The 16,214-nt window shown below is 58.9% G+C and overlaps 1 protein-coding gene across 2 annotated transcripts; it reads left to right on the forward strand.

Moving 5' to 3' along the window:
- The first annotated feature begins 4,732 nt into the window (after positions 1 to 4,732).
- LOC309803316 (uncharacterized protein C15orf39) lies at positions 4,733 to 14,428 on the forward strand. 2 transcript variants are annotated; one of them, XM_082619373.1, is made up of 3 exons: positions 4,733 to 4,814; positions 8,172 to 10,997; positions 12,955 to 14,428. In XM_082619373.1, exons 2-3 carry the CDS (start codon positions 8,222 to 8,224, stop codon positions 13,320 to 13,322), a joined length of 3,144 nt encoding a protein of 1,047 aa, XP_082475499.1. In that variant the 5' UTR covers positions 4,733 to 4,814; positions 8,172 to 8,221; the 3' UTR covers positions 13,323 to 14,428. The 2 variants fall into 2 exon arrangements, with proteins under 2 accessions (XP_082475499.1, XP_082475500.1); XM_082619374.1 differs by having other exon boundaries at positions 8,172 to 11,049; positions 12,955 to 13,043.
- The last annotated feature ends 1,786 nt before the right edge of the window (positions 14,429 to 16,214 follow it).

Here is a 16,214-nt window from a genome sequence, read left to right on the forward strand (position 1 = left end):
GGGCAGGGAGGGTGACAGGGTCAGATGTGGGCATTAGAAAGACCTCTCTGGAGTCAGGGAGGGAATGTTTCCCACTGCTTCCAGCACCTAGCCAGACCCCCTACCCCACCCCACCTGCCAGTGGCTGGGCTCTGGCATAGCCAGAATGGGGGACCCTCCCCTGACTCAAGGCCCAGTACCTTATCCCTCAGGCCTCTATCAGGCCACAGCAGCCCCATCCCCACACCAGCAAACATCACACGAGAGTGTCATGGTCTATTTTATATCCATCTCTCTCACTAGCCAGGGAAACAGTACCAGGGTCCCACTCACTGCCAGCATAAAGCCTGTGGGTCCTCAGTAGTTGGTGGAAGGAAGGAAGGGAAGGACAGTCAATCCACTCTGGCTGTTAATTAATCAGAGAGTCCTCCCTGTCCTGCAGTAAGGTCCCCAAATTATTGTGTGCGGGCTTTTTTTTCTAGCCAGAAGGCAGGCATGGTCTTCAGAGTGGCCGAGTGAAAAGTCTTCTCCCTTTCTTGGTCTTTGGGATCCCCCTCTGAGAGACTGATTTCCTCTGGAGGTGGGGTCGGGCTCCTCCAGAGTTGCGGGGGGGGTCCCCACTCCCTGCTCACCCAGGAAGAGTAGCAGGTTCCCCCCGCCCCTAACCTGGCCCTCCCTGCAGAAGGAAACCCTGGTTTTCCAGCACATCTTTGGGAAGTGGCTCACCACACGCTGATCAGATCCTATGAACCTGCCCCACCCCAGGTCCTATCCAATCCAGACCCCCTGAGATGCCCTGAGCCCAGGCTGACAGCCGCTGGTACAGGGGACCGCTCAGGCTCTGCTTGCTTGAGTGGCAGAGGCTTCCTGACCACCAGCTGTGCCTGAGCCTTCTCTCAGAAGGGTTTGGGGTCACATAGTCCTCGGCAGGGGGGAGAGTCCCAGCTCCTCCATTTCTTGGCTATGTGGGCAAGCCGCTTCCCCCTCCACCTCTAGAGCTACCACTGGTTGAGGACTTGCTATGAAAAACAAGCTGTGAACTCCTTGGATCTGCATGAGCCCTGTGACATTTTCTAATCATTCCCATTTGACTGATGAGCAAACTGAGAGGTTAAGGGGTTTGTCTAAAGTGACTCAGCTCAGTAGGTCACACCTCAGTTCACTTGTTTTTCACACCCCTGCCTCATATGTTTGTTGTAAGAATTAAATGAGATCATGTCTATCGAGCGATGGACGGCAGGGCCACGTTCAAGGCGGAGCTCCTTGCCTTCTTGCCTTGCCCCCCCACCAGCACTGAGGTACTCCTCTGCTGAGCAGGAGGAGGGAAGGGATGAGGAAGTAGAGAGGACAGAGAGTGCCCTAACAGCAATCCGGGGGCCTCCCTGAAGGAGGCAATGTCTATAGCTGGGTCTGAAAGGATTGGGGAGAGCATTGCTGTGTGTCTTGGGAAAAGGCACCACACTTCTCTGTTTCTCTGCCTGTAGGGTGGCTACCAGCACGACATCTCCCTCCCCTGGGGTGAGAAGGAGCTCCTCTGAGGAAGGAAATTTGTAAATAGCAGGGGTGGCCTCATTAGAGAGAATGGCATTGTTATTCATAGCCATGTGTAGGTAACAAGCAGAGGTTCAGGAAGCTGACCTTTTACCTCGCCTTCCCAGGGAGCCAGGAGGAGTAATCAGTGTCTGCCTGGGGTGGGGTGGAGGGGGAGAATCTTCCTGTGGAGCCTGTGGAGCCCTGGTGTGTGTGTTGGAGCGGGTGGTGAGTGTGAAACCTCCCTTCCAGGCTTCTCTATGCCACTGTTCGTTGTTAACACCAGCCAGGAAGCCCACGTAAGGGCAGACTATTCCCTTCTCTGTTTTTGCTCACACTGTTCCTTCCAGCCACAGTACCATTCCTCCTCTCCAAGACCACAGCCTAATAAACACACGGTGCGGGGTTGGGGGGGCCGGGGCGGGGTTCCCAAAGCAGCCACCTTGTACTGATTACCTTCTTTTATCCAACAAAGGCTTGATAGGCACCTCTCCCCACAGGCTCTGCACATGACCTTGGGATAGAGAAGAAGAGGGCAAGGTCACGCCTTCAGGAGCTCATAGTCAGCTGATACTCTACAAACTTTTTATGGTTTACAAGCAATTTCCCGCACTGATTTTGTTCATTCAACACTCACTGCAGTCTGTGAGGCAGGTTTCATGGTTCCTGTTTTGCAGGTAAGGAAGCTGAGTCTCAGAAAGTTACAAAGTGGCTCCCAAGTCCCCTGCCCTGTGATATCTCTTTTGTAGTCCAAGGTGTCTAAGTGATGCCTAAAAGGAATGGAGAAGACAATGATTAAGTGAAGATACTTTGTGAAGTGGTCTCTGAATTAAGACACGACTCAATGGGGCTGCAGAATCTTTTTTTTTTTAAATAAATAAATACATTTATTTATTTTTTTGACTGCATTGGGTCTTCGTTGCTGCGCACGGGCTTTCTCTAGTTGCAGCGAGTGCGGGCTACTCTTCGTTGCAGTGCATGGGCATCTCCTTGTAGTGGCTTCTTTTGTTGCAGAGCACGGGCTCTAGGCATGCAGGCTTCAGGAGTTGTGGCACGTGGGCTCAGTAGTCGTGGCTCACGGGCTCTAGAACACAGGCTCAGTAGTTGTGGCACACGGGCTTAGTTGCTCCGTGACATGCGGGATCTTCCGGGCCCAGGGCTCGAACCCCTCTCCCCTGAATTGGCAGGCGGATTCTTAACCACTGTGCCACCAGGGAGGTCCTGGGCTGAAGATTCTTAATTGGCCCCCTTGGGGTCTCACCAGGCTCATCCTAGCCTGGGTGGGCTCCGCTCAGGCTCAGAGAGATTGAAGGGAACACCCAGCCCGCTGAGCATACAACCCAAGAGTTCTGAGACTAGACCATAAGAGCTGAGAACACTGCCCTCCACCCAGCCCCTAATTACAGGGCAGAGGCGCGGGAATGCATGTCGTGGAGGGGAGGCCAGGTTGGTGAAGAGCAAAAGTGGGGAAGAACAGCCTGTGAGCTGAGGCTTGGCCATGACTCCTACTTGTCAGCACACAGATGCACTTTCCTGATCCCAGACTGCTGTGTGACTTTGGGAAAGCCCCAAACTTCTCTGAGTCTCTGCTTGCCAGCTCTCTCCAAACTCTATTTCTAAGAACCCTCCAGCTCTCAGTTAAGTGACACCCTCTCTGCTGCCCCCAGGTGACCTTCACTTCCTCTTCCTCCCTGCAGTGCCCAGCCCCTGCTGCTCTAGCTGCTTCCTTACTCTTGGAACCTGTGGCCTTATGCTTGCTCTGCCCTTTGACTCAGGCAGGCCTGACCTTTGGGATCTGAGCAAGTGGCCTGGGTGGTTTTGCCCCATGAACTTGCTCTGACCTTTGGCATGTTCACCTGTTCCCTCCCTCCACTGCACACACCTGTCCCCAGTCCTTGGGAAGCCCAGGAAATGTGAGGGACCAGGTTTTTCAGAGAAGGTAGCAGCACCAAGGGGCTTCTCATCCAACAAACATCAGATGGCCCAGAGAGGGCAAATAGAGAAAGCCCTTCCACCACTCCAGCCCCTCTCTTGGTAACAGACCATTCCTGGCTGGGGATGCTCCACCCCATCCCACCTCCCAGGCTACACGTGCTCAGGCTTGTCTTACTGAGGGAGATTTGTCCTAAAGGTTCAGAGGCCACTTAACAAACCTCCCAGCATCCTCATTCCTGGCTCACTCCAGAGATGGGGAAATCACCCCTTCCTCAGACAGGTATGGTGCCCTAACAGGAGTTGAGATACATTTGTTTGGAATTTGCCCTCACTGGCTGCACCGAGATGAGGGGACAGACTAAGGAGCCCTTCTCCAGCCTCCTAATGCAACTGTACTAGCCTAAGAGAGCCAGGTATTTTATTTTATATATATATATATATATAAAAATATAAAAATAACTTTTTTTTATGTTGGGGGCAGGAGTTTATTAATTTATTTATTTATTCATTTTTGCTGTGTTGGGTCTTCATTCCTGTGCGAGGGCTTTCCCTGGTTGTGGCAAGCGGGGGCCACTCTTCATCGCAGTGCGTGGGCCTCTCACTATCGCGGCCTCTCTTGTTGCGGAGCACAGGTTCCAGACGCACAGGCTCCAGACGCGCAGGCTCAGCAGTTGTGGCTCACGGGCCTAGCCGCTCCGCGGCATGTGGGATCCTCCCAGCCCAGGGCTCGAACCCGTGTCCCCTGCATTAGCAGGCAGATTCTCAACCACTGCGCCACCAGGGAAGCCCTATTTTATATTTTTGAGAGCCAGATATTTTAATACAAACTCTTCTAAGCCTTACGACACAACCACTATGATATAATCCCAGTTTTACTAAAATAAGGAAACTAAAGATCATGAGGTCAAGTGGCAGGCGCAAGGCCGCATAGCTAGAAAATGACAATGAATGAATGATCTAACGGAGTGACTGAATGAAGGCGTGGGATGGGCGCGCCAGGCGATGGTTCGCAGAGTGCGGTGGGTACAGACTGTGCACAGCGCCCGCGGCCCGGTCCCCAGAGCGCTGGCAGAGGCAGGCCTTTCGCACCCCGGGGCTCAGGGGAGCGCAAGCTCCCAGAGGCGCGGCCGGGCTCTGCCCCAACCGCGCGGGCCGCCCCGCCCCCGCTCCGCCCCCAGCCCGCCCCGCCTGGGACCGCAGACGGCGCCCGGCGGCGGCGCGAAAGGCAGCGAGGAGGGTGGCTCCGGGCTCGGTGCTCACCGCGCCTTCCCGTGCAGGGCCCGGCAGGACAAGGACCCGCGGCCTCGGCGGCGCTGGAGGATGCGGCCGCGGCCCCGGGCAGCAGCAGCGGGAACCCCGGTGCGCTGCAGGTAGGAGCTCGCCCACTCGGCGGGCGCGGAAACTTGGGCCGAGTTTGCGGGCGGCGCGTGGGGAAGGGGCGGGTGGCGCTGCCCCAGGGCGCCCCTGCCGGCCGGCCCGGGGATGGAGCGCTCTGGGCCTGGGCTGAGGTGGCGTGGCTCCTGGCTGCCGCGGACCCCCGGCTGGCGGGCTGCGGGGCAGGGGTAGCGCCGCTGCCCCAACTTTCCCCGGACTTTGAGGCCCCCGGGGCCTGGTAGCTCTCTGGAGCCCCGGCGGGGCCCCGGCGCCCGATCCTCCGGCGTGGGGCTGGCGAAGAGGAGCTCAGGCCAAGCCCTTGGGCCTCCCGCGGGGCCCGGCTCACGTGGACTGCCCGGGCGGAGATGAGGGGGCGGCGGGGGCTGGCCTGGGGGGCGTCTGGCACTGAGGCGCCGCGGGGCCCTGGACGCGCCCTACTGGGACGGGACGGCCCTGCGGTTTCCTCGCTACGGCTTGACTCACCCTCTGGCCGCAGCCCAGGCTGGCGGGATCGCCCCGAGGCGGTGGCTGCCCGGACTCTGCTGCCGGGCCGCCCCCTGCCCCCGCCGCCCTGCCCCCGCCCTCCCGCCAGTCTTTGGGTATCGGTCCGTGGGGCTGGGTGCGCGGGGGCCCGAACGAGGGGAGAACGCAGTTCTGGAGGGGCGTGTGTGCAGATATGGGCCAGGCACATACTTGCAGGCACGGGTTTGCATGGGTGGCGGCGGCCTGTATATCGGCCTGCTGGGGTGCACGTGCGCCCCAGCGCCGCAGGGCAGGGCATGGGGACACCCGGAAGCCGCTGGGGTCGGGTGTGGCGGCAGCCCCAAAGCTAGGTCGGCTGAGGGCCCCAGGCACCGGAGTTATGGGCCAGGCAGGTAGGGGAAAGGGGTTGGAGCCGATCCCGCGACCCTTCCCCCACCACGAGAGCCTGGGCTGCCCCTAGATGCGGTTGTAGCGTGGGCAGGGCCCAGAGCCTCAGCTGGGGGAGGTGTGAGAACACGGGAAGGGGAGCCGATTCAGCCCTCTCAGAGAGTCCAAGCGCTGGCCACAGCTGGGCAGGATCGCTCTCTTCTTCCTGGTCTTGCCCAGCGTCCATCCGGAGACCCCTTAGGCGTTGGAAGAGGGAATTGAGCCACGGAGCTGTTTGCTCCCCCTGCTGCGTAGGGCAGGGATGGCACAGCGGTGGTGGGCTCTTCTCCTGGGCGCTGCTTGAGGTTGGTCCTCCCAGCCCAGCCGCAACCTCAGCCAGCAAGCAGCTCGGTGGCCCAAAGGGTGATGTGACCCTGCCTCCTGCGGTCCCGCCCTTCTCCGAACAATTGCTTGCCTCTTGCTGCGTGTGTGTGAGGGAAGGAGGCACCTACATTTTGGCTACCGTTTAGAGTGGAGAGGGGCCTCGCTTGAGGGAGTGTGTAAAATATTGGGCTCTCCCCATCTCCTAAGAGCCGGAGGTAATGTTACCCCCATACCCTTCATAGTCCTCTGCTGGCTCCCTGGAGCCCCCATCTCTCCCCCAAAGACTCTTGGGGGTCCCAAGTGGCCTCATCTTTATTGGGCTAAGTCCCGGGGGGTGTCTCAGGAAGTCTCCAGGGTCAAGGGCACGCAATGGGCAGAACCTAGGAGAGAAGGGCTCTTGGGGCCGGGGGTGGGTATGGAGAAGGTCCCCAAGGAGTGTATGGGGGAGGTGAGACTAGAGCTAGCACTTATTAACCCAGAGCTCCCCAAGGGCAGGGGGGCTCAGCACTCCCCAAACCATACAACCCCTTCTTGCAAAGTTGCTGTGCAGCAGGGTGGGGGCTTTCCCCTTGGGGTGCAGGGCCCTGTCATAGGGCGCTGCTATCGGTATTGTTGCTCTGGTGCTCCTTCCTGCCTTCCCGGAGCATCCACTTCTCCAGGCTGGCCTGAGGTGTTGGATTCTGGCCCGGAGATGAGACAGCTTTCTTTCTGAGTCGTGTCTGGCTTCCTTGGTGCACTTAGGCTGGGATGAGGGTAGGCATTGGCCCCCATATTACCCTTGGCTTTTTCTGTCCTCAAAATTTGCTGGTCTCTGAGCATGTGGGTGTCATTGGCCACCAGCCGGAAGGAAGACTGAGAGGGGGGGCTGGTCTTGGCTTGGTGATAGAAACTTGTGACACCTGTCCCTTGGCCTAATGATAGCAAGATTGAGCTGATTCATCCTTTCTAAGCCACCTGAGGGTTTCGGGGAACAGGGCACTGGGGGAGGTAGAAGCAGGTCAATGTGGTCCTAGTAGACTGGCCTCAGATGACCCCCTCCTGGGCCATTGGGTGCCTGCTGCCTTGAGGAAAGCCACACTTGACCTCTCTGAGCCTAGGTCCCAATCCTTGCTTGGCCTTGCTTGGCCTTGCTTGAGGACCTTAGTCTTTCTCTGGTACTCAGTTTTTCCATCAATACAATGGGGGTCGTTGCCAACTAGCACTTTGTGACCCCTGGAAGCTCCTTCCCTGCATATTCACATCCTCTCGCCTCCCCACCTGCTCCATGGTCCTATGCTGCCCCCATGTTCTTGGAATAGCTGCAGTTTAGGGGCTGGGATGGGCACAGGTTCTCCTCCCCTCCCCTTTTGGGAGCTTCCTGTTGGCGCCACAGCACCATCTGCTGGACAGCCTTTGCTCTCCTGGGGGTGGGTCTGGGGTGGGTCTAGGGTGCAGGGTGGGGCTTATACAAAGGGTTGCACTGGGGTACTGCCCTCTAAAACCAAGCCCAGTATCTGTCCTCCTGGGCCTAGGGACCTGGGTTCCAGGCCTGGCTCTGCTATTTTCGATGAGACTGGCAGGTCAGAAAGTGAGATCTAGAGTATCACAGGAAATCTGAATTTGTAGACAGTGCCTGATTCCACGTCTTGGCTGCTGTAGGCATCTAGAGATCACTATGGCATCTTGGAATAAGAGCTTGTAGTGAGAGGAAGCCTGCCTCTCCTCCCATCTCTTTCATCAGTGACTTTGGGATGAATGGGTCTCCTCATCTGTAAATGGGTGGAGGTGTGGGCAGGAGGAGTAGCCAAGCGAAGCGATCCTCAGACTGTTTTATACAAAGTCTGAAATTGTGGAAGGGGTCTTGGGAGTCATGTGGAGGAAAGCTGAACAGAAGGGGCTCCTGGAGTGGGGGCGGGGGTATGTTAGGGCTGCTGTACAAGAATTCATTAAACAAAGGATTCTGCAGCTTACAAAATAAAGTTGGCTCATGCCTTCATTCATTCATCCATACAGTCTTTATTGAGCATTTACTAAGTGCCAAGTTCTTGGGCATGGCAATGAGCCAGTAAGAGCAACAGCCTTCTGTTGCTTGCCTGTAACCTGTTTTTCTGACAGCCCCTGCCTCTCCCTCTCTCTCCCAGGTCAGCAGTTGAGTAGCTGGGGCCCTGGAGGGCTTGAAGCCTTCACAGTGATGGCAGAGAAGCGGCCACTGGGGGCCCTGGGGCCTGTGATGTATGGCAAGCTGCCCCGCCTAGAGGCAGACTCTGGGCCCGGGCACAGCCTGCCCCCCTCTGCTGGTAACCAGGACCCCTGCAGCTACAAGGGTGCCTACTTCTCCTGCCCCATGGGGGGTCCTCCGAAGACAGGGTCTGAGCGGTTGGCATCCTGGACCCCATACCCACCCTTGTACCCCACCAGCATGGCAGGACCCCCACTTCGGGCAGACAACCTTCTGACCAGCTGCCTGCTCTACCGCCCACCCACAGAAAGCTCCGAGAAAGTACAGGAATCTGGCCCCGTTGAGCTCCTACCCTTCGGTCCCCAGGCTCACTCCTACCCAGGCCCACCACTGGCGGCACCCAAACCTGTCTACCGCAACCCTCTGTGTTATGGGCTCTCAACCTGCCTGGGGGAAGGGGCAGCAAAGAGGCCTCTGGATGTTGATTGGACGCTGGTGACTGGATCCCTGTTACCCCCCGCCGACCCATCTTGTTCTCTGCCCCCAGCTCCTGGCAAGGGCCAGTCCCTGGATGGCACCTTCTTGCGTGGGGTGCCAGCTGGGACATCTGGCAAAGACTCCTCGGTGAGCTTCTCCCCGTGCCAGGCATTCTTGGAGAAGTATCGGACCATCCACAGCACGGGCTTCCTGGCCTCCAAGTATGCAGGTCCTTACTCTGGGGACCCCAAGCAGGCATTGTCCGAGGGACCCCCCAGTCCTTGGACCCAGCTGGCCCAACCTCTGGGACCAGCCTGTCAGGATGCAGTGCCCACCCACTATCCGCTGCCCCATCCCGCACAGGCCCTCCCTTGCCCTCCAGCCTGTCGCCGCCCAGAGAAGCAGGGCAGCTATGGCTCAACGCTGCCACCACAGCCTCTGAGAGCCCACAAGGGGGCCGGGTACCCAGCTGGTGGGCTAAGCAGCCCGTACCTGAGGCAGCAAGCAGCTCAGACACCCTATATGCCCCCAGTGGGGTTGGATACTTATTCCTACCCCTCTGCCCCCCTCCCAGCACCCTCGCCAGACCTCAAGCTGGAGCCACCTCTTGCCCCACGCTGCCCAGTGGACTTTGCCCCCCAGACGCTGGGCTTTCCTTATGCCCGGGATGACCTCTCTCTCTATGGAGCATCCCCAGGGCTCGGAGGGACGCCACCTTCCCAGAACAGTGTGCAGGCTGTGCCACAGCCCGGTGCCTTCCAGCGGGCATGCCAGCCTCTGCCTGCCAGCCAACCATGCTTAGAGCCTGCAAGGCCTGCAGAGAAGCCAGTGCAGGAAGCTGAGGAGAAGATGTGGCTGCCCAGCTGCAGGAGAGAGCAGCTCCAGCCCCAGCTCGATGAGCACCCTGGGACACCCATCATTATTGGAGATAGTCCAGTTCCACGCACCCCACCGGCACTCCCACCCTGTGCCCAGGAGCGCCAGTCTCTTCCGCAGAACGAGGGCACACTGCCACCCAGCTCCCCACCCATGCCTATTATTGACAATGTCTTCAGCCTGGCCCCCTACCATGACTACCTGGACGTGCAGGCGCCTGAGGCCACAGCTGAGCCAGACCCGGCCCCAGCCCCCAGTGAGAGCCATGACAAAGACTGCAGGGGATCTCTGCCTGGCCAGGAAGCCCCCTCGAGTGTGCATGCCTCACTTAAGGAGGAGGTGGCACTGGACTTGAGCGTGAAGAAGACCGCGGCAGAGGCCCACCCTACCAAGGTCCCTCATCCCGCAGGGCATGCCAAGCCCACCGCAGCTGTGGATGTGCCAGGCGTGGGAAACACAGTCTCCGACATGCCAGGTGTGGGAGACACAGTCTCAGATCGGCAAGTCCTGAAAAAGGTAGTCACAGAGGCACCAGACCTGCCTGGGGTGCCAGTGACCACAGAGGTGACCCCAAGGACCAACTTCCACAGCTCTGTGGCCTTCATGTTCCGAAAATTCAAGATCCTCCGGCCAGCACCCTTGCCTGCAACTGTGGTTCCAGCCGTGGTCCCAGCTGTGCCCACCTCAGCCCCTGCCCAGCCTGCACCCACCCCCACACCTGTGCCTGCTGGACTACAGATTCTCACCCAGCCCTTGCCCGTGGCCTGCTTCAACCTGGCGCTGCCCAGCCCTCCAGCTGTAGCCATGACCTCCCCCGCCTCGGCCCCTGCTCTGGCTCCATCGCCTGCACCGGCTCCAGCTCCGGCTCTGGCTCCAGCTCCGGCTCCGGCTCCAGCTCCAGTTGTAGGTCCCGCTCCAGCTTCTACTCCCGCCACAGCAGACTCCCCAGAGCAACACTTTGCAGGACTGCATGCCTCCCTGTGTGACGCCATCTCGGGCTCAGTGGCCCACTCCCCGCCGGAAAAACTGCGCGAGTGGCTTGAGATGTCTGGGCCTTGGGGCCGGGCGGCGTGGCAGGACTGCCAGGGTGTGCAGGGGCTGCTGAGCAAGCTGCTGTCCCAGCTGCAGAGCTTCGTGTGCACGCAGCAGTGCCCCTTCCCCCACGTGGTGCGGGCCGGGGCCATCTTCGTGCCCATCCACCTGGTGAAGGAGCGGCTCTTCCCGCGGCTGCCACCCGCTTCTGTGGACCATGTGCTGCTGGAGCATCGCGTGGAGCTGCGGCCCACCACGCTGTCGGAGGAGCGGGCCCTGCGGGAGCGCGCCCTGCACGGCTGCACGTCGCGCATGCTGAAGCTGCTGGCGCTGCGCCAGCTGCCCGATATCTACCCTGACCTGCTGGGCCTTCAGTGGCGAGACTGTGTACGCCGCCAGCTGGGTGAGCATGGGGCAGCCCCAGTAGCCACCGGAGCTGTGTGAGCGAGTGACAGGTGTGTGGGCTGTGTGAATGGTCACAGCCAGGGGCTGAGGGATTCCCGGGCTTCTGGAAAGAGCTCGTGCCTGGGGAGGGGGCTGGCCTTCCAGGGTAGGCTCTGTGGACGCCCCCATCCCTCTTCACCCCCAGCATTAATGAACGCCTGCACAGCCTCCTTTGTAAGTCTCTGAACATGCCAACTGCTCTGTCCCCAGGAAAACTTGGCCTTCCCTGGCGCAGCACCCTCCCAGTTTCCCCCTCATCCTCCGTTGTGCCTGTCTGAGGTCATCTCCCCCTGTGTCTGTCCCGCCCTACCTCCCCTCTTCTGAGCTCAAGCCCCAAATACCTGACTGCATGCTGGGCTTCTGCACCTGGCGTCTCTTCAACCCTTAACTCCTCCCAAACCACTCTCCTGACCTTCCCCCTGAGCTCACTTCCCACCCCTGTCTTTCCTGTCTCAGTGAGCAGCACTGCACTCATCCAGCACCTCATATCCCAAACCTGGGAGGGTCCCACCCTCCCTCCCTGAACACTTCTAAATGTGTAATTCCCCAGTCCTCCCAGATATTTACACACACAGAAATTGCCTGTAAGTCGGAGCATCATTTTGTGGTTTGCTTTTCCCTACCAAATAACCTGTGCACAGAGTTCCCCAATGTGCTGTCTTTGTGTCCGAGAGCATCTTCTGCATCAGTTCAGGTAGCTGGACCTTGCTCTCGGGAGTGGCTGTAGTGCCTCACGGCGGGTACCATCAGGATCATTCTTCAGCCGCGGCTTTGGTGATGGTGTCAAGTGGTGTCTGTCGTTGCCTGTCCTACTTCAGGACATCTGGCACTGAGGCCAGAGGCCCGCTCTGTAGTCCCCCTGCCTTACATCCTCTGGTTGTGTCTCCACAGAAACTCTTTCTTGTCCCCTCCCCATCCTGGCAGCCTTGCCCTGGGCATTTACCTGGTCCAGACTCCATATCGGGATGGAGAGGGGGCCTGAGGCAGTGAGGTGCTGATGTGGAGTTTGGGGTGTGGGTGATGAGCATTGCTGAGCACTTACAAAGTTGGGGCATTTGCCCTAATGGGGTGCAAAGAAAATGCAAGTACAAGCCTTCTATTCCTGGGTGAGAAAGAGTGAAGGTGGGTGTCATGCCTCACTCACAAGCCCCCCAGCCAGTCTTCTCTCTATACATTTGGGCTCTCTGGGGCCCAGAGAGGGACAGGTCCTCCGGACAGTGGGTCACAGGCACGTCACAGACCCCTCCTGTTCTGACCAAGCCTACGAGAGTTTGGGCCCCAGCTTCCTACCACTGGCTGCATTTTGGTGCCCCCGTCCCCATTCCCTCCCGTATCCTTATGGGACCACTCCTCAGTGGTGTCCTTAGACAGTGCTCCCCTGGCAGCCTCGCTTCCCAGTAGGTGTGCTCTTCATCAGAAGCCGCCTCCCATTCCCTCCACCTCTTCCTCCACTCCCTCCCTCCAGGCACTGCTCTCTGGGCAGTCCCTGCCTGGCTCTTGTTCCGGTTCTGGGGGTGATGTGGCAGAAGAATGATGGCACCCTTATATGTGGCAGGGTCCTCTCCCTCTGTGCCTAGTTTCCCCACCTGTTCAGTGAGCCTTTGGATCAGACCAATGGTTTCTGGCCTGTTGAGCCCCTTTCCTCTTGTCCTTGCACCCAAAGGGTTCCTGGGGGGGGGGTGCCCTCATTAGATAGAGTGCTGGTATCACCTGGGGAGAAGCACACCCTTTTGGCTTGACGGGCATGACAGTCTGGCCAGTGTGCACATGCTGGGAAGGGTCATGATGTCTGTGACCCTGCCAGGGCCGCCCTGACCTGGGACAGTAGAGCCACTGGTCTAGATGGCTTTGGAGGCCTGGAGATGGGACTTGAGGGTGTTGGGGGTCTGCAGCCTGACGGTATGTTCATTTTCCAGGTGACTTTGACACTGAGGCTGGATCTGTGCCCTCCTCAGAGCCCACCGTGGCCAGAGAGGAGCCAGAGAGCCTAGACCTGGCTTGGAAGTTGTCTGCCCCCAAAGCCAAAAAGCCGGGGAGGAAGCCACCAACCCCTGGCCTGGAGAAAGCAGAGGCAACTGCTGGAGAAGGGTCCCGAGGTGCCTCACCCACCCCTGCTGCTGGTGCCAGCTCGCCCGGCCCCACGATGAGGGCGCGCTTCCGCAGCCTGCTCGAATCCGCCTGGCTCAATGGCCTGGCTCTGCCCACTTGGGGCCACAAGGCCTCAGGACCTGACCGGACCGCGCCCCGCCCACAGTTGTTGGGCAGCCAGAGCCATCAGCTGTAGCCTTGGTCGCCTCTGCTGTTTGGAGATCTGGGGATCACTCTCTGTGCCCCGCTTCTGCCGGTCCAGCTGCTGAGGGCCAGGAGTGGGCATGGCCTTGGGGTTTCTCCAGCTCTTACCCTGCCCCCGCCCCCGCCCCCGCCCCCCACCCCAGGCTGGGCTGAGAGTCCCTGAACTTTTAACTTGAGGGCCTTTATCAGAAAGGACTACCTGTTTCTTCCTTAGAGAAAACGTGTGGGCTTTGGAGCCCGACAGACTTGGGCTTGAATCCTGGCTCCTGTTCCTTGCTGTGTAAACGGGCAGGCCACTTCCTCTCTTGCGCCCTCAGTTCCCCATTTGTAAGATAGGACAACACAGCCTACCTCACAGGGGTGTTGTGGGGTGATGCCTGACACACACCCATCACGGTTTGCTCTCTGCTTCTTGCCCAGGACAGGAGCCTAGATCTCAGCCAGGGCCTGGAATAGGAGGCTGAGGCCCGCAGAACCTTCCTCTAGAAAGTCTTGATGTGTCATAGGACTTGGTCATCTTAGAGTGGTATGTTGTCCAGTGTATATGGCTCACACACTTTCTAGAGTCATTTCCCAGGAAAGCCTAGGGCTACATACAGCCCCAGCATTTGGGGTTGGGCCCTAACTCCTGAGTCTGGAACTCCCTGAGGGAGCCTTCCCCTCCCATCCCCTACTACAGAGGGTGCAGGGATATAGCCTGGGGCTGGCATCCTTGTCCTGGGCCTGCTGCTTTCACCCCTGGGAGACCCCGGCCTGTGCTGAATTGACACCAGTGACTTCCCTGAGGTGCCGCCCCAACCTGGTGCATTTTCCCAGGAAAGTTGTGTGTTTGCCGGAAGCCAAGCAGCTGCAGGGACTCAGGGACTAAAAAAGGGACAGGCTGAGTGACAGCTCAGTCCTGGGAGGTCTCCGAAGATGTCGACTAAGGACCTTGGCCCTCCCCAAGCCAGGGCCCCATCAGCCAGTCCTGCTGTGGGTTACCTTCTTGCAGAGTGCTGAACTGAGCCAGAGGCTGGCAAGCCGGGCCCTTGGCCTAGTTAAGGTCTGTAATAAGGCTGTGGGCCCTGGAGGCAGGCCATTAAACATAAAAGCATTTGGGTTGTGTTTGGACCTGGGGCCTGACTGTGTCTTGGGGGGAGGTCATAGATTTCATATGTCATCGCCAGGTGATGTCATTGCTAGCCCTTCACTCAGAGGCTGCAGCTCTCCCTGCTCCCAGCCCAGAAAATGCTGAGGCCGACAAGCACGCTGTGCCCACTAGCTCCGGCCACATGGGCCCTCACCACATGCCCACGGGGCAGCCATTTCCCTGCTCAGGCAAAGCCTCTCCCTCCTGAGACCCATGTGGGTCCTGGTGGTTGCTGGTAGGTAGCCCACTGCCCAGTGAGAAATGCTGGTCACCAGACCCTATTGTGTGCCTCTCTGCCAGGACCAAGGGTGTGCCTGCCATGGGCTAGGTAAAACAGAGCTGTCCCCATCTCTCCACTGAGGGATGGCCCCTCCTACACCTTAGCTGGGCTTAGGTTCCCTCCAGACACCCTGCCTCTGCTGGCATGTATTCCTACAGAGGTTTGACCTCAGGGCTGCTGAGGTTGCTTCCTCGTTGTGGTTTCCCACTCAGTTTGGGCAGAGCCAGTCAGGGCTGGTCACACCTACCAGCATCTATCCTAATATTTGTGGGTCTTCACTGAGCTCAGCTACACTATTTGTGTAGACCCATTGCCCCCAGTACTCTATCCACACGGGCCTTTGGAGTCCCCTGGCCTGGGAAGGGGACAGGTCAGGAGATAGGTAACTCCAACACATGTGACTGCAGTGCAGAACCTGGGGGAAGGGTGCCATGGAAGCTCAGAGGGGACCTGGCCTAACCGGGGTGTGAGGAGGTGTCCTTGGGTCCCAGAAGAGGTGCTGCCTGAAGTGGGCCTTGGAGCCAAGTAGGAAGATGTGGGTAAATGAGTGCCAAGTGCTTCCTGAGTCAGGTGGACAGCATGTGCAGGGTCCCAGAGGAAATAGGTGTGGCTGGAGTGCAGGAACAAGATGGGAGGAGGCGGGGCCGGAAACAAGGCTCAAATCCAGCCTGCTCCTACCACTGTCAACTCTGTCTTGCAACCTGAAGAGCTGGGGTGTGGTTCGTGTTTACAGAAAGCTGAAGTGTTGGAGAGTTTGAATCACTCCAGGCTACTAGTGTAGGTCAGGAGAGACAGGATTGCAACGTAGGTGAGGTCACTCTGAACCCCTAGGCCCTGGGCTTCTGCACCCTGCCAGCCTCACCCACCCGGCTACCAGGGCCTTGCTGGATTTGGCTCCGGTTCTTTCCTTCTTTATTTTCTTTTCCTTCCCTTCCTTCTTTCGTCTGCCCTCTTCCCTCCTTTCCTGCCTGCCTTGTACACCTACTGTGTCCCTGTCATGTGCCAGGCATGCATCTTGTGCACAATTACCTGGCAGGATCTGAGGCCTCGAGAGTCCGCCTGGGGCCCTAGAAGACCGTAATGGTGCAGAGGCTGGATGAGAGCAGTGCAGAGCTGGAGCTGGAGCTGGTGTGGGGAGGTGGCCGCCTCCCTTGGGGTAACTGTCCTGGGAGCCCAGTCTGAGGGGAGAGACCTGGCCCTGGCCTGAGGGGTCTGTTAAGGGAGGAGATACGACAGCATCCCAAGGAGCCCAGCCTAAGGTGGTGGGGACGGAACAGAACTCCGCCCCAGGACTCTTGTCAGGGAGGCAGCCTACCACCCCTCACAGTTTTTCACAAAGCCTGTTCCGTTCTTTGGTGGGGATGTTGGTGGCTAAGAGCTGAGGGCAAGGAAGGGGGGGATAGGGTGTGGAGCTGAGTGTGCTGGGTGCCCCCCAGCCCTCAAGGAAACTGCAGTGGGGCCCACTCTGCTTCGGT

This window comes from Mesoplodon mirus, assembly GCF_964341445.2.
Source record: "Mesoplodon mirus genome assembly, chromosome: 4".
Taxonomy (NCBI): domain Eukaryota; kingdom Metazoa; phylum Chordata; class Mammalia; order Artiodactyla; family Ziphiidae; genus Mesoplodon; species Mesoplodon mirus.